Below are 27,112 nucleotides of genomic sequence, written 5' to 3'. Positions count from 1 at the left end.
GCTCCGAGCGGCGCCGCGCTGCTGGGCGGCCCCGGGCTGGGAGCGCCGCGCGCGGGACCGTGGGGCTGCGCTTCCCCGTACGGGGCAGCCCCGGTGTTACGCGGTTACGGGACTCGGAAACAGTTTCCGGAGCGGTGTCCGTGCCCGTAGCGCGGCGCTGGGACGGGGCGCGGTGCGCTCCCACCCGCGCGCGCCTCCCGTTCCCAGCGCCGTGTGAGAGCCGGCGGCGTGCCCAGCGCTGCGCCCGCGGCTCCGGGGCTGCTGGCCTCGGGGTCGTGCTGCAGGCGCTGGGAATGGCCGCTTAAGCTTGAAGCTGAAATTCCCGTACGGCTGCGTTGCACTGCTCTCCGTGGGGCCAGCCTCGCGATGTTGGGTTGTAGTGAACAGAAAGAAAGTGGAAGTGCTTTACCTGAGGTGTTTGTTACGTCTCTACTCGATTAATCTGAACAAATGCAGCATTTGCATCTCGATCTCTGGCTGCTTGTGGGTGGGCTCTCCTCCGGCCCTGGGCAATTGGTGGGAGCCCACCTGTCAGCAGCTGGGTGTGCGCTCCTGGCCTCTGCCTTTGCAGACCACAGAGATCTGTGGCCCCGTGACTTTTCTCGGTGTTTCTTTAATGGATGCACTGTTTTGGTACGGGCACGTGTTTGGAAACTGTAGTAATTTTAAATGTTCTAAATTCTGGTATTACCTTGTGAACTGTAGAAAAGCATCCTCTGCCGAGCAGTCTGCAGCTAGGTTTCACTCATAAAGGCTGTATCTCGCGGCGATGCAGTCCAAGGCTTTGGTAGCCCCAAATTTTGTTCCTGTTTCTGCCACTGTCCTGCTGGGATGACTTTGGGCAAGTCACTTTGTTGTGCAGGTGGTGAAACTCCGCTGGACATTTGTCATTGGTTCATCTGTGAAACGCTTTAAGGTCTGTGACAGGTACAGAGCTGTCTAACACTCTTTCCCCCTTCTCCTTGGGGCAGGGAATGCAGAATCAATCTGGTGAGTTCACTCAGGTGATTCTAATATACCCAGGTTCCAGATCCTGCAGGCACTGCTGTGCGTGAGCCAAACCCATCACTTTTAACAGGCTGCATGTTACTCTGGTACTTCCATAGAGAGGGGGTTAGTTCCTGCTGCGGGCTCCCTGTTGATAGCTCTAGCTTTTCCATGCTGCCAGAAGAGCTTGCTTCACTGTTATTGGTACATGAGCAAGAGTCCGGATCCCAGGGTGGCTCCTCCGTGCAGTGGTTCCCTGCTGTCATTCCTCCCTTCTCCTTCACCTGCTCACTTTTGGGACTTGTACTTCACTGAATGAGCCGGAAGCAGTTTAAGGGTGCTGGCAGGCATGCGCTCTGTGAGGTGACAGACGTGGGGAATCAGGGTTGCAGCGAGTACCTCCGATGCACCTGGGCTTCTCAGCTGAGACACCGTGTGTTCCCTGTAAAAGCACTTCAGCACTTTTTGGCTCTGCAGGCTTTTGTCCTGGAGTTCTTAATGTTGCTTTGCCTGAGTACTTTTAGAGAAATACTTCTTCAAATAGATTTTCTGTGAGCTTTTTGCACTATTAATGCCAGTTTATTAGATTTTTGCAGTAAGTACTTGTTATTGTGTTCCTCTCCTCATCTCCTTCCTTGCCTTGGAGCAGGAAGGAATATTGACAAGTGCGATCTCCTGCGGGGGACACAACTGTAGATATGCAGCTGGCGTTTGGTTCTCCCCCCAGTTTCCTTTCAGTACGTGTATGAGGGTACACGGCACAGCTGTATGTGCATGTTTGGCACAGCTGGTTGGGAACCTTGGTCTGTAGCAATGGCACGTGCTGAGCCCTCTTGGGAACTAAGTCCTGTGCAATTCCGAGAAACCTTTGCAAACCCCGAGGTGCTGTGTGTGTGTGTAACAGCTTGTAGAAATTGGAGCTCGCTTTGTTTAAATGTAGGCACAGAGTTTATTATCTCTTCAAGCTGTAATGGTGGAAGGTAAATATTTAAATGGGTATGTGAGTCATGTAGGATGTGGCGTCTTAGATGGGCTGCAAGCAAAATAAATAGAATCTCATTCACATCGTGGAAGTTTGCATAAAATTGTCTTTTTCTTGTATCAATTATTGCCTAGAATTAAGTAACAAGCCACATGATGTTATATGGTGTATTGGAAGGCGTTCTGGTTTCAGTGGATCTGGTTTGCTGCCTCGTGCTCTGTGTCATGGGGAGCTTCAATAGCTTCATCAAATTGTTTAGAAACTTTTACAAGAGGGGGAAAATGTCTTAAAACCTACTGTTAAATTGCAATGTTACTGTTTAAGCATCACGTACATCTTCTTTTGATACTTGATTACTGGTATGAAGCAGAACTTCCCCAGTGACAGGCATGGGAAAGCACTTGGAAACTTTGGGAGAGGGACCTGGTGCTGCTGGGCGTCTCAGCAGTGCCCGACAACGCCATCAGGTGCGGACGTGGACTGGAGGAAGGAGGCGGTTGCTATTAAATAATGGCTCCTTCTTCACAGTGCTACTGAACCGCAGCCCCCAAACTTGGAAGCTCTGTCTGTAGGCGCTGTATTCGCTCTGGGAGTCGCGGCTCCTCCTGCTTACTGAGGGCCTCGTTCCTTCTGACTCGCTAGGGAATGGGTTCCTGGTTTTGTGAGTGATGTGGAGGCAGTGAGCGGGTTAGTACCTGGCTGAAGACCTTAAAGGGCCTTTAAGGATAAAGGGCTTCCTGTGCTCACGTGGCTAACGGCACACATGAGAGTATGGTGACTTTGGGCGTGAGATTATCGATGCAGATTGGAAAGGTAACCTCTTCCACTTGTAGCATCTATAAAGCGAGCTGTTTCTGTAAGTGTCAGTGCCTTAAACTAGTTGAAAGGATGTGCTGGTTTAACGTAAGGGAACTTCTGCACCTTGAGAAGGGTAAAATCAGTGTTTGCTTCCTGCCTGTGCTTCCCAAAATACTCAGCTTAGCCATTTATGTTGCTTTCAAGTTGGTAGGGAAAGAAGAGTAGATTCATGCATGACCTGAAGAAAAGCCACAGCTAAATCTCAGTTTGTGCTTTATGTGGGTTAGAGGACTGGGGAGGAGTGCAAGTGGAGTGCTGTCTTAATCTAGTGAAGGTCTTTGCATGGCTGCCTGTAAAACTCTTAAGGGGAATCACGTGTCAGTGTTGCAACACAAATCCAAATAAAATAAACCTTAAAGCAAGTCAACATATAGAAAATACACAAAGCAGAATGCACGCCTCTCAAACAGTAAGAAATATTGGGACGAGGGTTTTGTTTACAGTTCAATGTCAGGGAAGCCAGGTGGTGCAGTTGCAGCATAAACCAGAAGTTGGATAGTCTAGTTAAATACTCCAGGATTTTTCAACAAAACAACAAAAGACAGAAACCAAAACAAAACTTGCTTCAGGTCATCAGCTAATGAACTGCAGAAACCTGGAAGAAATTCCGAACCCAAGTGTGATTTTACCTTGTTGGTGCAACTGTTGTGGTATTACTTTGCTTTGAGGCATTTGGCATATCCCGCAGGATTACGTCTCCTCGTTCATCTCTGGTTCGCTTGTGGCACAATAACTTCCATCTTCACTTCTAATACAGCTGTTCTTTTCTTCAGGTCGCGTTCAACTCTCTCTCAGCTGTGTTTTTTGTAATTACTGCTTTTAGAAGAAAAATGTCATTTGCTAACCTGAAGGGTTATGGATCTGTTGGCATTACTGCGTTCTGCTGGCTGTGAAACAATTCACTGTGTTCCTTCTTGTTCTCTGATTCCAGGAAAGCCCATATTTTCAGTGGACATTCACCCAGATGGGACCAAGTTTGCAACAGGAGGACAAGGTATGCTCATGCTCTGAGGAACCCAGACCCTTGGGCTGCGGTGACCTCGTGCCTTCACAATACTTCCCTCTTCCTGACCCATTTAAGAACACATCACTTATTAACTGACTGTGTCTCAGAGGTATCAGTCGTTAGGACATATCAAAAAGTGTGTTATCACTGCAGAAGGTGGGGTTACGTTTCCTGATCTCCTCATCTTCTTGGATGTCAGCTGGGGTGGTACTGCAATAGTCGCGTAGTGGCCATAATGGCCAAATTTCTTTTTTATTTGAAGAGGAGCTGGGTGTGAAGTTTGGCTTTTTGACCTGCTAAGTAGGAAAATCAACGTATATAAATGGAACAGCTCAATAAATGTATGTGGAATTATTTGCTGTTGTCAGCCAAATAACAATTTTGTTGGCTAAAATAATTGCATTTTAGATTTTGAATGTATGTTTTATTTGTTAAATACAATTTTACTATATAAATAGTTCGTGCCTATAGTTGGTATCATTGTTACTTGGAGTTGTTATATTGTTACATCTGAACTTTTTTTTTTAATCACAGCTTTGTAACTTAATTTTCAGTACAGTACTTCTGTGTAACTGTATCAGAATGGCATCTGTATTTGAATGTTGCCAGAATTCCCACCGCAGCAGTGACTCAATCCCCCTCTCCGTTCTGGTGCCAGTATTCAGTTCAGCTATTTTGCCTTTTTTTATGTAATTAAGAGGAGGGCCTCTTGTTCACCTGCAGGTCAGGATTCTGGGAAAGTTGTGATCTGGAATATGGCTCCTGTCCTGAAAGAGGAAGATGAAAAGAATGAAAATATCCCCAAGATGCTTTGTCAGATGGACAATCACTTAGGTACGTAGGTTTACTTATTTATTTGTGCTGGCTGTTTGTTATTTGCCAAAGCATTCCATCTGTCTGTGATCCCAAGAATTGTGTTCTGTCCTGTGGTAAAGAATCATTAAATCCAGCAGAGGGGTCTCATGCTTTGGCTGGATGCGTTTTCAGGGATTCAGTAGAAAATGTTGTTAAGATTTGGAAAAATGCATAAAGAAGTAGAGAGACCACTGGAAATCTGTGAACTTTCTCTGGCTGTGTGCATGACGTGATTAATAATGCACATTCTGAGAAACTGGGGGCTCTGAAGGACAGGGCAAGGGATAAGTTTAAAGAAAACGTAATGTGAAGTATATCAGTAATAGTTCCAGATTATTCTACGCTTATCGCACATTATAATTGGAACAAGTATGGCTACCTGAACAAGCTATCCCTCTTCTCTTCTTCAAGATGTACGTTTTTTTTCTTTGCTCTCTTACTCCCACTTCATTTTCCCCGGGCAGTTTCCTTTGTTAGATGAATATGCATCTTTCCCCTTTAAGTTACATTTAGTGAAGATTCTTTTAAATAATGAATAGGTTTAAAAAAATAAGGAGTTCCTCAACTGCTGCTGAAAGGTGAGTCCCAGTTCATTTATCTAAAGCAGACAAGGTGCCCTGAGCAGAAAAAACAGACCTAAGTCCTAAAGGTGTCCTGGCAGGCTTTACCTGCTATCGATTCTGCCCCCGTTCTAGAAGAATCTGTTCTCATTTTTCATCTGACAGGCTTTCTCTTCTAAATTTTCAGCTTGCGTGAACTGTGTACGATGGTCGAACAATGGAGTTTACTTGGCTTCAGGGGGAGATGACAAACTGATCATGGTGTGGAAGCGAGCCGCGTAAGCATGTTTCTTCCTTCTTGGTTTTGTATTTTGTTTCAAGTAAGTGACAATATCGAGTCTATTAGTGTTTCTTCCCTTTGCAAGCCTTAGATAAGTTTGCTGCTTCCTGTGTCGTGTGTGGAGCTGGAAGCTGTGGTATCACACCACCGGCACCGCAGAGTCAGCCCCTGGTCCCATCTCCTGGGCTGCAGTGGTTCTGCCTGGGCAGTCACGCTCCTGCCTACGAGTGAAGGCAGCATCTGTCCTTGGCAAAACCTTCCTGACAAGGTCTGAAGGGTTACTTAAATGCTGTCAGTTTCTACTGTCACTGGACAGTATAAACTATACAGAAGCTAGTTTTTTTTAATAACTGGAATTACATTCTATAAATGTGTTTGTTTCAGCTTTTTATTGCAGGAATAACTGAGTATGAAATAGAAGTGTACCGTGCAGCTGATTTTTCCTTAGAAAGTGTGTGAAAAACGTGAGGTGGTTCTGCTGGGAACTGTTTTTTTTCTATTTTGATTAGGTACATTGGACCCAGCACCGTGTTTGGTTCTAGTAGCAAACTAACTAACGTTGAGCAGTGGAGGTGTGTATCAATTCTCAGAAGCCATTCAGGGGGTAAGTTAATGGGTGTAGAATAAATGTAACTTGTGGGCGTGTTTTGGAATAAAGTGAGTGTGTTGCAATATCTGCTGTTACTTTTCTGTTCAAAGCAAGTCGAAGTACTCTATACAAGCACTAGTACTTTCATAGTCTCTTAATATTGCATTTCTCTACTTTGAACTTCTTTTTTGGCCTCAGTCTCCGTTTGCTACGTTCTGTCCTACCTCCCACTCTAGTGATACTCTCGTCATTTCTTGATGACGGAAAAAACATTGCCCCACAAGTTCCTTTAGAAAAGATTTTGGATTCTCTGGTGTAGAATTCTTATACGGAAACTTTTTTTAAACAGATGTCATGGATGTAGCATGGTCTCCACATGATGCTTGGCTGGCATCCTGTAGTGTGGATAACACTGTTGTCATCTGGAATGCTGTCAAATTTCCAGGTGAGAAATCTTATGTTTCAGATGTGCAAGTATGTAATACTTTGCAGCAAACTCCTCCGTGGGTGTACTTCACTGGCAGTGCCCATGTGGCAATGAGTTGTCTGCCTTTGGAAATGACACGCTTGCAGTATGGTGAGTTCCCTGTTCCAAGTTTGGTTATTGATGATCACTGGATTCTGTGCTGCTGGAGATAAGTTACGCTCAGGTTATGCTCCTGATTTTTCAGGAAGGTAATTTTTACGTGTATTTTCTTTACCTTCTCTACAACTTCACAGTTACATACAACTTCGGCTTGATATTAGAAGTATTTCTACTTAGATATGTGTTTTTTCCTTCTTGCCTTTGTACTCCCAGGACTTCCCATCCCTTCACCTTTGGGGAGCCACTACTGGATTTATCCCACTTTAAATGTTGCTGTTTAATAACCAGCGTGCCTTTATGTAATGAAGGGGAGGAAAGAAGGGGAGCATTTGCACCCTCTTCTGTCATGACAGCAAAAGCTCTCAAGTCTTGCATTTAATGGCCTTCTTTTGCTGCAGTGCTGGCAGCTCCCCCAGGCCCCCCGGGCTCCAGCTGAGCTGCAAGGTCAGCAGCACTTAGGGAGCACCTGCCTGTATTTGGCTGCTTCTCATCACATAACGGTGCAAGCCAAAACTCCCATTGTGTGCTGCCCAGGCACTGCAATTTATTTTAGGGTTGCTGCCAATACTGGTATTGGAGGTTTTACACTTTCAGGCTAACTGTAGCCTGTGCAGTGCTCTCAGCCTCTCCTCTAACAGGATGATAAGCAGGAGATTGGCAGACCTCATAGCCTGTTTTCAGGCAGTCTTTTGTATTTTTTTAGTCACAAGTAGTAAAAAGCTGAATTTGTTGTGATAATCTTTGGGTACTGAAGAAAGGATGGATGTTTAATTAAGGTTCCAGTTAAACTGCTGCTTAAAAGAGGTTTTTTTTGCTGTTGTTGGTACAGAAATTCTTGCCACTTTGAAAGGGCACTCTGGCTTGGTGAAAGGGCTGACCTGGGATCCTGTTGGAAAATACATTGCCTCTCAGGCTGATGATCGCAGCTTGAAAGTGTGGCGGACGATGGACTGGCAGCTGGAAACTAGCATCACAAAACCCTTTGATGAGGTACTTGAAAATGTGTGACCATTCAAAGTGAATTCCTGCGGAGTGAGTGAAAATTGTTAGGATAACTCTGGTTCTGAAGAAGCATTAGCTATTAGCTAGTGTCATTTGATTTAGCGCTGTTAAAGTATCCAGTGGTAGATTCAAAAGAGAACGTGGAGGGAAACTTTCTCATGCGACATGTCATTAAATTGAGACTCTTATTGCCACTGAACATCGTTGGTGCCAAAGATATATATGGTTGTGGAAACAAGTTGATGCCTGGAAACGAGGTTATTTCAGGGAAGAACTGACACACTGATTGCATTGCTTTCGCATTCTTCCCTGTACATCTTCTGTTGCCCATTATCAGAAACTTACGGGAGAGATCTTTGGTCTGGCAGCCTAGGGCTCTTCTTATCTGATGACTTCGATCAGGAGGTCAAACTTTTGGGGAGAAACTGATGCTTAGTGTGTGGAGCATGTTGCACAGTGACGTGGCAGTGTCATAGTGCAGTTTCTCCTACTAAGAGACTGTAAATGTCTGAATACATGTGGTGTGTGGCAAGCTGAAGTCTCATTGTTAGCAGATGGTACGCTGCAGCCCTGTGACTAGCTAGAGCTGTGATCGTTACTGAGTGTGCTGCTTGTGTTTTGTTTCCTTTAAAACTAATTCCCTGGATACCTTTTTCCTCCTCTTGTTAGAGCTTCATAGGTTTTGCTACATCAGCTGTATAAACATGGCTGAAGTGCGGAGAAGTGTATGTATTGTCTGTCTTTTATGGACACAAAAGACTTTGTGGTCCTATTTCCTAAATCTAAAATTTAAATAGTTTGTATTTAAAATATATATATATATATATGGCAAAATATATATATATATATACATCAAGCTCTTGTGTGTTTTTTTGGACTTATTTCCTCAGTGTGGAGGGACAACACATGTGTTGCGTCTTAGCTGGTCACCTGATGGTCACTATCTTGTTTCTGCTCACGCCATGAATAATTCTGGACCTACTGCTCAGATCATCGAGAGAGATGGATGGAAAACCAACATGGATTTTGTAGGGCATCGGAAGGCAGTTACGGTAGTGGTGAGTGAATGACAATATTTTATTCCTGAAGTAAAACTTCTGAGATGTGCTCTTTGGTAATTGTATGCACCAGTGGGATGAGAGAGGGCGACAGGGGGCGAGGTTAGTAAAGCATGTAAAGTAAAACGTGGTGGTGTTTAATACATTTCAACTTTAATACTGGAAACAATTGGCCTGCTCTTGTGATATGAGAGCTGGATGCAGGTGAACAAGAAAAGAAGGGGGAAATAAGGAGCAGGTTAGCAATGCCAGAGGCCAGCTTTGTTAGCTGTTCAGTGACTTAGATTTCTGTTGGGCTTCCGATCACTAGTAAAACTAATGTTCTTTGGCATTCCTGGTAAGGTGTTCAGACAGTCCTGTAAGTAAGCATGGGGGCTCTTTCAGTGCTCTGGCAGAGCCTGGCTAGGAACTTCATTCCATGAGATGTTTTTCTTTTCCACTCTTAACTGGAAAGCTTGGTTTTTAAAGCAGATCTACTAAAATATGATTACTGTAATAAAGTTTGTGGCTTCTCGCTTGTTCAGAAATTCAATCCAAAAATTTTCAAGAAGAAACAGAAGAATGGGAGCTCTACCAAATCAAGTTGTCCCTACTGCTGCTGTGCTGTTGGCAGTAAGGATCGATCTCTTTCTGTCTGGGTAAGCGTGTTTGCCTTCTTTGACTAACTTGATCATTTGGATAGCTTGAAGGCTTAGCACAAAGGTCGTGTGTACAGCATTAGGTCTTTATCTTAGATTCACATTCAGATCTTTTATTCTCAGTTCTGAGAGGATTAAATGGGAGAAAGGAAGTGGATTGGTAATAATTTATTTCAGGAATTCAGTATTCTGGAGCCAAGAACAACTAGAAGCCAATGACAGAGTATGTTGTGGTGGTAAAAGGGAGGAAGTTAAGGGAAATAATTTGTTACTTCAGCTAATAAACATAATTCAGCCCTCTTTCCTTCCCATGTCTTTACTTGATCCCCATGTGAGTCCTAACGAAAAAGACTGTACTATCACTCCATATTTAGCCCACCTATTTCTTTAATCACTTACAGAGTCTAGTTTTGATAGTCATGCTTTTTATAGGTACGAGGAGAGTTTAGCAGGCACAGCACAGCTGTTTCTGAGCATATATGTGTCATCTTTGTGCTCTGTTCTGGCTTCGATCCCTGGCTTCTGCCTTTGCTGTGAAAATTAATGTGAAAGTGAATGAGCTTCTTAAACATACTTTCAAGTTTTCAACTTCTAGTTTGACTTTTACTTCAAAAATCTAAACTGAAATTGTTATTCTGACAGAGAGGAGTGACTATTCTCACATCTACAAATGCGCAAATTGTTTGGCAACTGCAAAGAGTAGAGTTTAACTGATTGTAAGGCTTTATGTTGAGAATGTGGGCCAGAACACAGCAATTGCTAGCTGCAGTCTACTATTTATAGATTCCAGCATGGTATCTATTCATCAGTCGTTAAATGCATAACACTAAATCTCTTTCTGGCCTTGCTACCAGCACATACCCATATCCGAGCGTCACTATTGGTATATTTTATTCTATATTTATACTATGATTTCATGTAGGGTGTCTGTTAACATTTCACTAGGTATTGTAGAGATGCAGTTATAGGCAGTCATTACCATGAGGACCTGTAGGAATGTATACAACAGAGACCTAGGAGGGAAACATAAAAGGAGCCGCTGAAGACGACACACTACATCTGTGTACCATCGAGCATGAAGCTTTCTAGATCAGTTTGTCTTCTCCGGCTTAACATTAAGGAGATGGGAATCTCTGATTTAGAGCAGCCTACTGGAATGTTCATGTTCAATTCTTTCTAAGCTGATCTGTAAGTGTAGAAAAATCCTCCTTATGGATAATTGTGAGTGAATTTGTCTTTGCTATTGGCAGGCATCACTTACTTGGGCAGGTGGTCTGGGTGAAGACATGAAACCTAATCTGTCTTCCTCTTGTGCTGGCAGTTTGCAACATCCTTATCTCAATAAAGCTTAGAATAGAAGCCGTCTTAGCATGTGTGGAATTACTTTTTGAGTGGTAGGAAGTTCTATGACTGCAATAGAAGGACTAAGTTGGTTAAGACATTTTGTGCTTCAGAAAGTACGGGAAGATTGAATGTCAACCTTTCTTCTCCAGAGCTTTCTGTGCTAGTAAGGAGATAGCTAACCTGGCCCTTCAGATATCACACTGTCAAGGATGCAGCTGTCTCTTGGCCTAGTCTTGTTTGGAGACGATTATTAGACTATGGGAAAGTATTAATGTGGTGATATTTGTGGTAGCATAGAACTTCTAAATTTCTGAGCGTTGTTTTTTCTATTTTAAGCTCACGTGTCTGAAACGACCTTTAGTTGTCATACATGAGCTATTCGACAAGTCTATCATGGATATCTCCTGGTAAGTTGATTTCTTACAAAAGCCAGAATGTTATTGTCAGCTTTAGGTAGACAAATGAACTGGAAGTTCATTTGGAACTGTTCTAAAGCCACCTTCCCGTGTTCAGTCTCTGATTTGCCTTCTTTCAGGGATGAGCGCACAGACCCGTGCTGTCCATCACCTTTTCTCCTCGCTGTCCCATTTCTCTAGTTTCATCAGTGTTTCCTGTGATAATATGCCTTGGGCTAAATGTTTTTTTTTTTATTCTGAAATTTACTGTATGGCCCCTTCATATCAACAAAAAAGAAAAAAACAAAGATGAATCTTTATTTCCTTCAGGACCCTCAATGGACTCGGTATCTTGGTGTGTTCCATGGATGGATCTGTGGCGTTTTTAGACTTTTCCCAGGATGAACTTGGAGATCCACTCAGTGAGGAGGAAAAGGTGCAGTAAACACTTCTGAGAACCTGTGATCATATATAAGAGGTGTATGGATTCAATTAAAATACTGCAATATTTATAGAAGTATGTAGTCACTGATTTTTATATTGTAGAAAAATGTTTGTTTACTTTAAAAACATTACAAATAAATGAATTTATGGTGTTAGCTTCTACTCTGGAAAGAAAGTGTAGTTGGAAAACATCCGCTTACTTGCACATCACTATATGTTTCAAGTAATTATCTGACCAAGGAAACAAGGAGTGGGTGCTTCAAAACACTTTAAAATTACTCTTTGACTTGCTTATATGCAAACCTTTTTAAACTGATTTGCCATTGGCTGTTTTTAACTCTTATTGCTATTAGCAACTAAGGCTTTGAATTCTAATTAATGTACTGATTTATTATTAGCTCAAAATGTAAAGAAAGGAAAAAAATGTTTAGTTTATAAAAGGTAGAGAACACGTATTGAATCTTCTTTCCGTTAGATTTATGTGGTTCCTTTGCATCATAGCTAGTGATGTCATGTTGGCAGTTGTAGTCACTCTTTGTGTGGTACGCTTCTGACACTCGCAGAGCAACATTCATCAGTCCACGTATGGTAAAAGCCTCGCTATAATGACTGAAGCTCAATTGTCTACGACCATCATTGAGAATCCAGAGATGCTCAAGTATCAACAGAGGCAGCAGCAGCAGCAGGCAGAGCAGAAGAACGCATCGATAAGGGAAGCATCTGGGGCTGCAACCGCGGCTCCCAAAGTGGCAAGCATGGTTAATGGAGAGAGTTTAGAGGACATTAGAAAGGTAGGTGCTCTTGGGTAGTGAATTTATAGCATCAAGTACAAAGTCAGTAAATAGCAAAATGTTTATGGTAAAAGAAGTTTCTGCAACCTTATTCATGTTGAATAGATCTGGAATTGAAAATGGCTGTGCCTGAATTAAAAGTGAAAAGTAATTTGTGCTGAGTTATAGCCTAAAAGCAATAATCGGGACGAGAATCCATTGTATTTTGTAACATATGAACTTAATAATAATAATAAAAATCCTACTTTAAAAAAAATAGATGTTGCAAAAATATACTTGTAGATTGAACCGTCACCTGTGCAGTAGCATCCTATTTATCAGAAACAATGATTAAGTATTTACCAGAAATAATGACTAAATATATTTCCCAACAGAATCTCTTAAAAAAGCAAGTTGAAACACGAACAGCAGATGGCCGGAGAAGGATCACGCCTCTCTGCATAGCTCAGCTGGACACTGGGTACATTTGGAAGTAGTTTCTAAAACCACTGTAGCTGTAATATTTCCTTAATAGATGAGGTTAACTCTCATTAACTGCCCCTGTAGATGCGTGAACATTACTAAAGTATTGCAGGTTCATATCTGCGTTAATGCTGGCTTTATATTCATTTGTATATGAAAAAGGGCTCTGGGAAGTTAGTTATTGGTGGTTTATTTAGACTGTGTTCATTTATACGTATGCTTTTGTGGATATAGACAAAGTGTTTAATGACAATATCTCTGCATACGGCAGAGGGAGAAATGGGATGACTTTTCATTAAAATGATTTTCTTTCCATTATTTTCGAAGCATTTTGAAGAAGTTTATTTGTTGTTTGTCTTTTGTCTAGGGATTTTTCTACAGCATTTTTCAACAGCATCCCAATATCTGGCACACTGGCTGGCTCAATAATGTCTTCTCAAAACAACCAGCAGCTCTTGTCATTAGATTCTAATGCAGCAAATTCCCTTAACACTTCAAAGCCTTCTGTAGAGCCAACAGCAGCCAGTATAAAACCAACAGATGATGCAGCCAATAAAGATGGGTCAGTAATTGTGGAAGTTTTGTTTTTCATTTATATGGTTTTGTTTTAATTCTTTTCGTGATTCTGTCATCAATCAATCATCACAATGATTTCCTTACACTAAAACTTTAAGAATCAAGATTTTATTAGTATTTGGTTACTTACATAGTGATGAATCAGTAATGAATAAATTCATATGCATAGTTCTGAAAATGAATTCAGTGCAATAATATACAGTTGACTGTGTGCTAATGCTCTAACAAAGTGGCTTGCTTATAGAACACCGGATTGTTATTAGTAAATTAGTTTTCTTTCCAGCAATGAAGGCAATGAAGTCTGATTTCCACTGAGTTCTGTCTTGTGTCCCCTAGCTCTCCTCTCCTCAAGCCCAGTAATATTTCTTCCCTACATAACAACCCCTTGCAGATGAGAGAGAGCATAGCGACTGGCTTTGTCAGCACACATATGCTGATTTGCCAGTATGTCTTTCTAATTAATTATGGAACAAATAACCTTTACTTGCTTTTTCCTCAGTGGTAATGCTGATCTTCCCCTCTGCCCCCAGTATATTTTTAAGGCATTTGTGGGAGCATGATGTTACTGAAACCTCTACTACACCATTAAATTTAGTTGAAGTTGGCCATAAATTAAAGAGTGAGTGAGTAGGCTGTGAGGAATGACTGATGGACAATTATTAAGTCTCCTTTTCTTTAGAAACTGGGCTTCTAACTGCTCTTTAGTGCAAACATCAGTTATCTTAGAGCCCTTTGTTCTCCTGAATGGATTGAAAAATCTCTAAAGTAAACAGCTATCCAAATAACAGATCCCTGGAATGCTTTAGTGTGGGGAAAACACATTCCTCTGTCTTGGTCATGCTTAGAAAAGGCATAATAAATTGTTTGGATTCTTCAACAACAAAATTAAAACCTGGTGTGAAATGTTTCAGTGCAAATTCTTTGATAGATACACAGTGGAATATAATCCTGTAAAGGAAAGTGTTTGATAACCTGAAGAATGGGTAAAACCAGAAATCCCAGTCGTTATTTAAAATAGCAAACTTTTCCATTTAGGAATGTAAGAACCAGCTAAAAGTTTAGTTCCCAAATTAAAGATTCTTAAAGAATGAGCTAGAATGAGTTAAGGTCTCTCAATCTAGATACACCTAGATTAAGCAGCGAGGTCTTAGCTCAGAGGTGCATTGCAAACAGTTTCTGAGAGTAGACAAAGCTTAGAATTGTTGACACATGAAAGGTGAAAAAGCGTATTATAGTTCACATACATACAAGTGAAAAGTTTTGAATATTTTTTCTAGCCAAGGTAACGAGTGCTTGCTGGTTGTTATGAGCAATGTAGGTTACAAATACTAAGTTTCTTTCAATCCTCATTCTCACGTCCCTTTTATTGACAGTGTAAATGCTACCTCTGTTTCAACTGCTCCTCCTGCATCGTCTTCCTCTGTGCTGACAACTCCATCCAAGATTGAACCTATGAAAGCATTTGATTCTAGATTTACGGAACGATCCAAAGCCACCTCAGGGACTGCTGTCGTAACAAATACAAATCAGACTGTTGTGGACAGGTGAGTAACAAAAAGCCAAAAGGACAAAGAAGGACAGTAATGTAGAGTTTAAAAGCTGATTGACTATGGTGCTGATGCTGTGGAAATTCTTGGGTCTCTTCCAAAACTGAAATAAAGGAGAGAGTTGGAAACGGTAAATTCTTTGCTACCATTAACCCAATTGTACATTTATGCCTCTGGCATACAACATGAAGTAGACTCTTAAAAATACTCAGTGTTAAGCCTTCTGTTACAAGAGGCTCTATGTTCATGTCTTCCTGTGTGGTTATATGTATCTGTGCTCCTTAGAAGACAAAAATAGCCAGCCCGTGTCCATGTGCAAGAGTGAGATTTACTTTGAGATACATGACAAAATGCCTCTGCACAGGACCTATCACGCCTTGAAGGCATGCGGAGAAGACTCTTTGATGTTAAGGGCTTTTTTTACTCTGGTTCCACATGATCTTTATTTAAAAAAAAAAAAAAAAAAAGAAGCTTGTGTCATCATGTGTTATGGTGCAAGTATTTCTGCTTCACCAAAACAAATGAGGAAAAAAATAGCTGTCTTGAGAGAAAGCGTGTAGTTCTCCAACTTACTGCTGATAAAATGTGTTTTGACTAAATATCTCAACATTTTTAGTCAGTGTTTAGCCATATGTTTGAAGAAATGAATTAGATTACTCTCATACTTGTTTCCAGTGTGTTAGTAAAATTATGGATAAAAGGAAGTTGTTTGGCAGAGTTCAGATGCCAAAGAAAAAAAGCTTGGATTATGCAAGGTATTCCTAAGAAGTGATTGTGGAATAAGTGATAAAATGTTGTGAGTTAATACTGGCCATTGGGAGGAATGAGAAGAGAATGACTAAAGGATCTTTTCTAGGGTACAATGTTTAATGAGTTCATGGGGATTTGTACCTCTCTCCTTCGCTTTTGTTGTGTTCCTCAAAGAGAGAATGGAGCACTGCAGTCACTTATGTGGTTTGTAGATATGCAGCTTACGTTATTCAGAACTGAATGAGACAGTTTTGGGGATAGGCAGCATAATGACAAGCGAGTCCTGCTTAAGTAAGCAGAAAGTGTCATGTCCATTGGAGGGTAAAAGATGAGAAACACTTACACTTTAGAGTGCTGGATTATTTGTATCAACTCAGGGAAGAGGACTGATTGTAGTTGGAATTTAATGCTAAAATAAAATACAGCTTTTGGAACAGACTTATATGAAATGCGTTTACTTCCTCAGACTGAAGGATCAGAATTTAATTAAAGACAATAAGCCCAAGGATATTCTGGAGAGTAGCAGTGACAGTGAAGAGAAGATTCCAGCTGCTAAACCGCTCAGCGCACCCAAGCGAAAGCTGGAACTCGAGGGAGAAACAGTAGAAAAGAAGAAAAAAGGAAGACCTCGAAAAGACTCCAGACTTGTACCAGTAACTTTAACTGTTCAGGTGAAATAACTGAGATTCATTGTGACTTCCAATGTTCATTTAATAAAATAAATCACTTGTTCCATTGAGTTGAGTAAATACCACTAACAGAGGGTTCCTCGGAATTTTTAGCTGTCCCTTTTCCTTGCTCTGAACCCTGTTCAGATTTAAGATCAGTAGCAGGTTCATATGATTTAGCAGACACGTATCCTTTACAAGGGTAAGCAGATACTCACTGAATGGAACCAGTGTGCTAAGTACTGATAGTCTGCCACATAACTGTATGCAATCAAAGGAAACTCTGTTAATTCTTGGTATTCTTCCGTGGGGAGAGGCCCGAGCACAAGAGTTTGATGTGGATGTAACTTAAATGGTTATGACCTCCCTAGGAATTGTGAAGCAGTAAGTTACATTGGAGTTTCCATCACTTTAGGAAATACGTATCCTTCTAGTTTAAATTTTCAGAGCTTAGCTCTTCTGTGAAACACACCAGAACTTCCATTAATTAGTTCCAGCTAAATTTTAAATTTAGTTTTCGCTTAAGTCTTAGAGGCTATATTGCAAATACATTTATATAACTAATGTGAAAAAGAAGAAACATCTTCAATGAGTGTTACGTGAGATCTTTAAAAAAAGTTTTTCAAATCTGTCTGTGTTATAGAGTATCTTTGTTTTTAACCTTTTTTAATGGAAATATGTAACCACTTTGCAATTTTTTTCCAGTCCCCAGCTGCACTGGCTTCTGAAAAAGATGCTGCTTGCATCTCTGCACCAGCATTAGCACTTAAACTGCCAACCCCAATCCCACAGAAATCGTTCACTTTGCAAGTAAGTTGTCCTTAAGGGAAAAAAAGGCTTATTATTAAAAAAAAATGTTTTTTTTTTTTTTTTTGCAAAAGTTTTCTGAAGATATTCAGGATCTTTTGATGAATGAGCATCTTTGTGTTCAAAAAGAATGTATACTTCAGCCTGCAAGGAAACGACTATAGGGAAAGATAACATCAAATCGATCAAGAATAGCCACTTCTGAACTAGCTAAACTGCAATGAGAAATGCCTCTGGTTCATCGGTCCCTCCTGGCTAATTAAAATATGTCATAATGATAAGTCTCCAAATAGAGTAACTGGTGTGTTACTACGGTTGTGTTGTCAGTACATTGCTGAAAAGAAGACTAAGGATTTTCTGAGACATCTCTGGAGGTGCTCCACATTTGAAGAGACTGACAAATCGTATTTATGAAGCGGTCTTTCTGCATGCTTAGGCTGTGGCAGTCTGGTGCTAATCCCAGGAACTCAGGGAGACCTGGCACATGTGGAAGTGACCTGATGCCCTTAAGTAGGAAGCACAGACTAGCACGCCTTTCTTCATTCGTAGTGCTCAGAATACAAAGAGGTTATTTGTGTTGTAGCCGAGGCTGATTTTCAGAGGTCTGCTTCTTTTGAAGTACAGTGATGTATTTTGAAGTGATTTTAAACAGAATGCCATAATTCAATAGTTTCTTAACTTTGGTGTTGAGTCTAACGTAATTTGTTGCTTTCTTTGAGGAGCTGGTTTTCTCTTCCAAGAAGTATTTTATTTTTCCTTTTTCAGGTAAGTTCAGATCCATCAATGTACCTTGAAGTGGAGAATGAAATGACCACAGTGGGAGGTTCCAAGCTGAGCAGGTTGAAGTGTAATCGAGAAGGAAAGGAATGGGAAACAGTCCTCACCAGTCGAATTCTCACAGCAGCAGGAAGCTGGTAAGAGAGCGTGTTTCTGAGGAAGTGAGAGCCTGAAGGAGAGAAATAGTCCTGAAGGCCAGAAAATGTTTTAGAGATATAAAAGTACACTTGGGAAGAAGTGAATTATATATAAAATACATTTCTATAGGTGGAGGCTCGTAAAGAATTTTTATCCACTAATTTAGAAATTTTGATTAACTGCATCACTTCTGTTAGGGATTTATGTGACTGTTTTTGCTTGACTCAGGTTGTCCTATTCCTCTTCCACCTAACCTGCTCTTATACGTTGATGCTCTTCATCTCTTATCCTGTGGAGGTTTTGGTGGGGATTTTGTCGACTACTGCTGTTTCCTGCATTTACCATCCTCACCTCCTCCTTTCCCTCAGCCCCTGCCATTGCAGTCTTTGCACAGTGTTTCACAATAAATGTTTTGTGGACAAAAATACCTATTGCTTTCAGTATTGAGGCCAATTTCTCTCCAAATATTAGCTCCATTTATAGAGCATTGAAGCATCATGAACTCTCATTAGCTGATTAGAAATATTTTCTTGTGTATTTGCACTTCTCCTTTAACTTTCTTCATTAATGTTGAACACATCGTGGTAAAGTAGTTAGCATTTAAGCAACTGAGGAATGAAAGACTTGAGACAAAATGCTACGTGATGTAGAAATATCTCCCTTTTTTCTTTTTTTTCTGATTATTTTTCTTGACTATGTCTAGTCCTAACCTCAGAGCTTAAATGTAACGTACTGCTCTGAAGGATGAGCTATGGGATATTCAGCATTTCTGTCAATTTTTTGAAATACTTCAATTTTTCTTAACTCAAGCTTTATGCTTATTTTTCTGATGGGACCCTGAAGTTACTAATATTTGTAGTTAGTAGCAATATCTTCTATGACACTGTCATACGTAGTAGAAAAAATTAAATAAGCTTGCAGACACAATACCCTTTATTGAGGTCTGAAAAAAAAAAAAGCAGCAGATTTCAAAGTTAAATACAAGTTCAGGCCTGAAGAAGACCTTGTGTATATCCCAGAGTTGTACTGGTATTTCCAACTCTGCCACTAAGTCTAATAAAAGATAGTACCTCTATCCGTGAGCCTTCATTTGCCTGTCACCTTCGATCGCCATGGTTAAAATAAAATGAAGGAGATGTGGAATCTACCTAAAATAGATAACCTGACCACTTTTGGCCTTTCCTTTTGGTACCTAGGATTTTGTTAAAACTAGTTCCCTGAAAGGTATGGTAACCCAAGAAAGCAGTGTGGTTTTATGCTGCTCTGATTTATCAAAATGTAAAAGTTTATTTTGGACTTTCTTTTTTAGTGAGATCGTCTGTGTAGCCTGTGAGAAACGAACGCTGTCGGTATTTTCGGCTTGTGGTCGCCGCCTTCTTCCCCCTATAATATTGAATACGCCCATTTCCACCCTACATTGCACAGGTTCTTACATCATGACTCTCACCACTGCTGCTACACTCTCTGTTTGGTAAGTGCCGTGTTCGCTTGCAGAGGCTGGCTGAACTGATTTGTATAGGTTACTCTGTTCAATTGTTGAGTTGATGCATTCCCGTTGAAACTGTGGCTTAAAGCCAGATCCAAACATAAATCCCATTTTGAATATAAATTTGAAGGTATAATTGGGCAGGACTTGAATCCTGAACCTCTGTTCTAAGAGGGAACATAACGTTTGGTTTGGTACTATGAGGGAGATAGTAACTTTGTGCTGACCGTGAGTTTAAACGGCTTCCCTAGGGTATGTATGGGATGAATTGGGTGTGGGGTGGGAGAAATACAGCCTTTTCCATCTTCTATCCTACTTAGTCAATAAAATGTATGGGGTTTAGAGTTAAAAGTACTCCAGGCATCTTTTAAGATATGAAGGTAGAAACTGCAGTACTTGTTTACAGTTAAACGAGGAATTAGATTTAATTTAACAAGTCAGAGCTCCTACAGGCATTGTTTGGATCCTCAGTTTGCTTAGCTGTAATGAGGAGTCCTGATAGAAAGGGACATAAAAGTTGTTCTCTGCTATTGACTTCTGCCCTGATGTAAGGGGTTTGAATTTGCCAAAACAATTTTCTTAAAGCAATGGGGAAAATGACAAACAAACAAAATCCCACTAATATTGAAAAGCGCATTTGTTAAATGATTTTGGAACTTTCCGTTGTTTGTAAACTGCAGACTTTTCCTTTTGTGCTTCTTTTTTAGGGATGTTCACAAGCAGACAGTCATTGTTAGAGATGAGTCTTTGCAAACAATATTATCAGGTAATAAAAAGGGTCGTTTGCCAAGCCTTAAGCCCAGCCATGCTATTTAGTCACATTTACGACTGCGCTGAAATCTTATGAAACCTGAAAAGGCCGAAGAAATAATTTTACTTCTTTGTCATTGTGTAATCAGTGGAAGTCATTGGCAGTGTTGAAACACTGTAGAAATAACTGAGGTGAGGATGTCAGGGGGTGACAAACTTGTACAAGATCACATAGCGTATTATGCTCTGGTTTCTGAATGTGACAACGTAGAGCAGTAAAGATTACAAAGCAAATATTTTATGTAAATCTGCTGTTGTATACGGAAATTTTCTGTGCATACTCTGCAAGTCTATTATCTTGATGGTGAAGAAAAAGGGAGAAAAAAAGGCAGTTTCTCAGAGCATACTGTCGTCTATTTTAGCTTGAATCCACTCAGTACGGACCAAAGCTAACTTGACAAGTATTTGTTCCAGCAGTCTGCAAGCGTCTTCATTAGAAGTTACATGTACAAACCCTGGGACAGGAATATGCTGGGAAAGGCGAGACTCCAGCTACCTCACATTCACAATGTTCATAGAGTGTGCAGCTTTTTAAATACGCTGGGCTTTAGAATTCTGACTTAATGGGAAAAAGAAAGATAAAGGCTTCGGGGATTTCAAAAGACATGGCAGATTTGCTGGCAGTTTCACTCAGATATGAGAAATGTTTCTAATTAAGCAAATGTGTGTGTTAATGGCAACATCAGGATTGACAATGGATTCTGCAGGAGAACGATCTTAGTGCTACTGCTCTGAGCCTGGTGCTGACCATCATTTTTTGATGTTCCTATTAGTCTCTGAGAATAATATTTACTTCACCTTTTTCTGTTGGTTGCTAAGAGTAATAATTAATGGTGGGTAGCATATTTTACTTAGCATGATGAATGTATGCAGGACTCAAAGTAATACCTTGATCTTGTTTGACTTGTAGGAAGCGATACCACCGTGTCTCAGATCTTGCTGACTCAGCATGGTATACCTGTAATGAGCATGTCTGATGGAAAGGCGTACTGTTTTAATCCTTCTCTTTCTACATGGTATGTCTTACATATGTGCCTCTTACAACCCAGCTGAGCACATCTCCTGGTTTACTGTTTCACTCTGTGTTCTGAAAGTTAGAGCAGAGCAGTGCCCCGGGGCTTACATGTGCTTTATTTGTTTGGATGAACTGAGAAATCGCGTAGAGAATTTCCCAGGCACTGAGGAGCAGGGGACAGACTTCCAGGCAACGTTCTGAACTCGCTGCCTCTTTGTTTGTGTGTACTACAACTTTGGAAATATATAAAAGAGCAATCCCTGTAGTCATCGTACAAATTTAAACATGATAAAGCAGACAAGGTTATTTTAAATATTTGTGCCATTTACCTCTGAGCTTTCTGGAGGTCTAAACTTAGCGCTGTTTTGAGCCACTGATTCCCTTGGCATCTCAAACCAAGTGAAAATGATATCCTTGATTAGGTGTGGAAATGTCAGCTGTAGCTATCAGCTCCCTGGGTAAGAAGGACTAGCTTAATGTCTGGAGAGGAGTGTCAGAATGTGCGGTCTGTGATGACCTGACCAGTGGGTGAGGGGGACCTGGCCCTCCCTCAAATTCACAATGCAGAAGTCGTTACTTTGTGTGTTTGCACCGGTCTTCATTATGGGTATGACATCTTGTGTGATGTAAAATGCCAGACAGAAAGCAAATTTCCTTGTGCTTTTCAAAATAAATGCTACCTTGTACTACGTGATTGATCCTGTCAATGCTGGGGGCGGGAGGGGCACTTCTATGAGAGCACAAGTGGAATTTGCACGGACCACGACTGTTGCGACTCAGTGTCCAACTCCTGAGACCTCTGTGATCCGTTTCTGGTGATCTGTGAGAATATGAGCCAGGCTTTGAGGCAGAACAACGCTGCCTCAGCTGATGTCACTGCTTGCTCTCCTCAAACTTGTCTTTGCTTTGTTTGCTCTTTTCCAGGAATCTTGTTTCCGACAAACAGGACTCCTTGGCGCAATGTGCAGACTTCAGGAGTAGTTTACCCTCCCAAGAAGCCATGTTGTGTTCTGGGCCCTTAGCTGTAATACAGGGACGAACATCGAAGTATGCCTTTAATTGCTTCATTTCACCAGCACATTTGTCTTTTCCTTTTTCCCTGTTACGTACTCACATGCCTGAATCAGTGAGTTGTTCCTGAAACACTGATTGCACTGAAATGTATCAGGAGCTCATGAAGCCGTTTTTATTCTTTGCATGTTTGTAGTCTGTATTGCAGTGCTGCTTTGAGGTTATTCGGGGGGTGGGAAAGCATGCTCCAAAATGAATCGTTTTATTTAAGTCTCCTCTTTATTGAGTGGGTGAAGTATTTGATGCTTCTGTACACGTAATATCTTAATTAGCAAAACTGAATTTCTTATTTTAGACTCTAGCTTTTAGATTTCCAGTTTTCTGGAGCTGGTTTGCAAATTTTGAGTAGCTCAGTTCTCCTCAAAGGATCTATTTAATGAAGTCTTTGGGCAAAGTTGAGTGATTAGTCATCTGAGGCATATTTTTAACATCTGAAGGCAGCGCTAATGAACAGAGTGAGCAGACTTCTATAGATGACCTAATAGCCCATCCTCACCTAGATTTGAGTTATGTTTCCCAGACAGACTTCCGTGCTTTTTCTGTCCTTCACGTCTGAGTTTGTGTGGTTGGTTTTTTTGTGTGAGAATTATACATGCAACGAAAGTTTATCACTGTTCTCACTCAGGGGGGAAGTCACAAACTGATTGGGGAAAAATATTTGAAATCCAGACAAACAACATTCTCTTTGAGAAACAAAATACTAGACTTAACAGAACAGCCCAGCCTTCAGAAAGGAAAGGAGCGTGTTCTTCTTTCTAATTAGCCTTCTGGTGTTGATATACTTACTTGCTCAAAATGGTTTGAATGCTTTAGGTTAACTTTGTATCTCAGGTTTATCTTGTGACTTCCCTCTCAGAGGGGAAAGGGAAGGTAAAGCCACGCATGGTAGCTTCCTTTACAGATCTAGGAGGACTTGGCAACTGAAAAGGCTGTGCTTTGAAAGGGGAGACAGGTGAAACAAAGGAGAGAAAGAATAGGAAGGAGAAAACCCTCTGTTGAGGTGACACCTGTAATTAGCCCAGTGGAGGGCAAGGCCGTTTGCAGTGAAGTGCTGCCTTTGCCATTCCAGGCTGGAACTCCAAAAGCAGCAGGTGCCTCTGGAAGCTAAGTGCAGAACAGTGTCTGTATTACAAGAATGATTTTGTCTTAAAGTAGTATCTGATATTACGGTGCCATGTTAAATTTTCTTTGGTTTGTAGTTCAGGAAGGCAAGCTGCCAGATTGTTCTCCATGCCTCATTTAGTGCAACAAGAAACAACGCTTGCATACCTGGAGAATCAGATAGCAGCAGCGCTTATGTTACAATCCAGTCATGAATATCGCCACTGGCTCCTTATCTATGCACGGTACCTAGTTAATGAAGGTGAGACCCCACGTGCTATGTGGTCTTTGTAACTCGTTTTTAAGAAACTCTCTATTCACTTCATGTGTATGTATGATTGCACTTAATCTTCTCTTGTTTAGCACTTGGTGCCTGGACTCGGTGTTTACTGAAAACCCAACCAGCTGCAGCACATTTGTTTCCCATAGTGCTCCAGTACTCAGGAATCCTATTCTCACATGCTGTGAACAGAGTATGGTCTGGGGAAACAGTGCCATCTGTGGGCCTTGATCGTAGGCAAAAAGTGTGCAGTGAGTTGATCAGGTTATATCGTATGCGTTATCTGGCTGCAAATACAGGCGCTTCAGAAGCAGCAGCAGCACCCTGTAAAACGTGAGATGTCCTCAGCCCAGAGGAACGCTGCATGTTGTGAAGGAGGAGAACTGCTAAGTCTTTGATACTTACACCAGAGCACACAGAACTGTGGAGAGTTTGATTCTGTTACTTGCACTTTATTCTTTTCTTTGCATTTGAACACTCCATCGGCTCGTACTGGTGAGCTCCATATGCTAAATTCTGTGAGGAAAATAATCCACACGGAGGGTTGTTTGGATCCATTTTATATTTGAATATATTCTTTGTGCTGCTATACAAAGCAAGGTTGACCAACTGACTATGGTTTGGGGGATTCTCTGTATCTCTGCTTGCCTGTGTTCCAAATTCAGTAGTTCCCATTGTATTTGTTCAGCCCCACTCCCAACCACACATAGTCTTCTTGCACAGAGGGAAATGAAATGCTGTTAGGCCACCCATTGCTATGTTGGCAGAAATAAAAATATGCACAGTAATTCTTGACCCCTGGTTCATTTAATAAAAGAGCCTGATGAGTTGCATGTGATTCTCTCTGCCCATCTAGAGTCAGGTCGTATGTTAAAAGAGTTACACTTGAGAAAGTCTGCACTAATTGAGAAGAATCATCTACGTTTTTAGAAATCCTGTATGTTGGCCTCACCTTATTCTAGATGCTTTCAACTCTTTTTCCTGAAAATATTGTTAGTTAAATTGTGTAGAGGTTTTATGTAGTGAAATTCTTATGATCTTATTTCTAATAATATTCAGGATTTGAGTATCGTTTGCGAGAGTTATGCAAGGATTTACTGGGTCCAGTCCATTACTCAGCTGGAAGTCAATGGGAATCAACAGTAATGGTGAGTCTTGAAGGGACAGTTTCCCATGAAAATTACAGAACATGGATAAACAATGTAACTTTAAAATATGGTTAAACTTCAGTTTAATCATAGATTAAAATGTTTTTTTGCTAATCCTGGAACCCTTTCCACTCTCTAGTCCTATCCCACAAGAAGGCTTCTTCCTGTAGCGCTTGTATTTATTTTGTGTGAACCCGTAGAGAAATGCTCAGCAGCAGTCTCTGCACTGGTGCTGTGCTGAACACTGAGCAGATGGAGTAGAGCTGCAAGTTTCAATCTCCACATTCTTCAGAGAGCAACTGTGAAATAGCAATGTGCCAGTGAGATGCCTTCCCTTCTCAGAGTCTGCAGCCGTGCGGAGGCTGCACCGGCTCCATGAGTATATAAATGTAAAGACAGCTTTTGTTTTGAGAGCGTGCAGGCAGAGTAAGAACTTAAAATGCATAGCTCTTCCCAGGCAGGAGAAGAAATGCATGAATCTTAAACGATCCTATGGATTACATTCACAACGTGAAGCAACGCATTCTAAGGAAGCTTTTGTGTTGTGTGGCTTGTCTGTTTGCTTGTTTGTTTCAGGGTTTACGAAAGAGAGAACTATTGAAAGAACTTCTTCCTGTTATTGGACAGAACCTCCGCTTCCAGAGGCTTTTCACAGAATATCAAGAGCAGCTAGACATCTTGAGAGACAAGTAGCATTTCCCCAGATTTTCCCTGAGGGACCTGGTCCGAGAGAAACTGCTGAACAGCGTAACCCAGGGACAGAAGAGGAGAGAGAGCCCGGTTAGTGTGGGACTCTGTGGAAGGGGGCAGTGCTGTGAGGGTCCCAGACACTGCGAGTGACCTGCTTTAGTTTTCAAAGAAGTTCACAAGTGGATTGGTGACAATGAGCGGATGAGCGCAGACCGTTTCCCAAGTGAAACGTGACCATGAAAGCTGTGGCCTCTGTTTCTACGGAAAGGTGCGGATATGTACTTCAGGGGGGTCCTTCTGGATCTGGATCTCATTTTAATATCCAAATTAGCTGAGAACTGTTTATGGGGTTTCTTGGATGTCCTGTGAAAAGCACAGTACTTCAGAGTACACTGAACAGCGTATTTAACCCTGTTTAGGGTTTTTTTGCCTAAGGATTTATTGAGGCTCAACACTATATTAAATTAGATGAATGAGCCGCATAAAAATAAGTTTCATAAATATAAGGTATTATGCAGCCAATAGACTCTTTCCTGTGAATATAGTAATAATAAGAGGCTGTTCTAACACATGGACTATTTTTGTACTAGAATTTGCTAACTTGTAATATGGAATTTTATTTGGCCAATAATCAGGCTGTGTCTACGAAGTCATCTTGTAGGAAATCTAACTCTAATTACAAAAGCTATGTTTCAAAATAATTCTACCAAATTAACATGTCCTCATCTGGTTTTTAATTTTTAAATGTTTGTAAAAGGCACTGGGGGGTGGGAGGGTACGAGGGGACGGCTCTTTTTGTAAGTACAAAAATAAATGAAGATTGCATTGGTTTAAAAAAAAAACAAAAGCCTTGAATTGTCGTCACACAGGGCACGGGCATCTCTAGAAATGCTAATGCATGCTGAACCACCTCCACTGTCCAGCAATTAATGACGCTCTCTGGGTGATTTTCTTCTAAGTGCCGATCAGACCCGGGCGCGCTGCCGGCTCGCGGTGCTGGCTGTGGGGCAGGCGCTGTGCGTGGAGCGCGCAGCATCTCGGGAACCGCGGAGCGGAGCGGGCCGTGAGCGCTGCTGGACGCCGGGGCTGAGCGTCACCCCGCCGAGGGCCCGTTCCTCCCGTGGGATTGCACAGCAACGGGACGGCGCTGCGCCCTGCCCGCAGTTCGCTTGTGGAGCGGTTTTGGAATTGCCCCGAACCTAAATCGCTCGGCTTGCTTCTTCCCACGAGGCGCGCGCGGTGCGGGGAAAGAAGCGAGCGCGGTTCCTTCTGGCCAGGGCTGGCGCCTGCGGTGTGTCCCGGCGTCCTGCCTTAGCGCGGGCTGTTTCGCAGTAAGAAGGCCCGTTCCCCTGGGGACCTCCGGCGCCCAACGCTGCTCCGTGCGGCGCCGGGTGCCGGTACCGCGGCGCGG

The 27,112-nt window shown here is 41.6% G+C and overlaps 1 protein-coding gene across 1 annotated transcript; it reads left to right on the top strand.

Moving 5' to 3' along the window:
• On the top strand, positions 3,667–26,416 carry LOC110406177 (protein HIRA). Its single transcript, XM_021412314.1, has 24 exons — positions 3,667–3,821; positions 4,557–4,667; positions 5,436–5,526; positions 6,038–6,132; positions 6,467–6,562; positions 7,533–7,693; positions 8,596–8,763; positions 9,288–9,401; positions 11,082–11,152; positions 11,471–11,576; positions 12,148–12,375; positions 12,750–12,835; positions 13,205–13,399; positions 14,787–14,957; positions 16,177–16,381; positions 17,084–17,188; positions 17,951–18,099; positions 19,410–19,571; positions 20,294–20,352; positions 21,307–21,412; positions 22,336–22,458; positions 23,682–23,845; positions 24,923–25,011; positions 25,588–26,416. The coding sequence occupies exons 1-24, from the start codon at positions 3,683–3,685 to the stop codon at positions 25,702–25,704; spliced, it is 3,111 nt and encodes a 1,036-aa protein (XP_021267989.1). The 5' UTR covers positions 3,667–3,682; the 3' UTR covers positions 25,705–26,416.

The sequence above is a fragment of the Numida meleagris genome, chromosome 14, assembly GCF_002078875.1.
Source record: "Numida meleagris isolate 19003 breed g44 Domestic line chromosome 14, NumMel1.0, whole genome shotgun sequence".
NCBI lineage: Eukaryota > Metazoa > Chordata > Aves > Galliformes > Numididae > Numida > Numida meleagris.
This window is presented reverse-complemented; position numbering and strand designations above follow the sequence as displayed.

Bases quoted from the DNA above. Each gene is read 5' to 3' on its own strand.
- LOC110406177 (XM_021412314.1), top strand. From the start codon at position 3,683: ATGGATCTGTTGGCATTACTGCGTTCTGCTGGCTGTGAAACAATTCAC. The intron at 13,400-14,786 runs GTCAGTAATTGT...TTTTATTGACAG, and splicing joins GATGCAGCCAATAAAGATGG to TGTAAATGCTACCTCTGTTT. The intron at 17,189-17,950 runs GTAAGTTGTCCT...TTCCTTTTTCAG, and splicing joins AGAAATCGTTCACTTTGCAA to GTAAGTTCAGATCCATCAAT.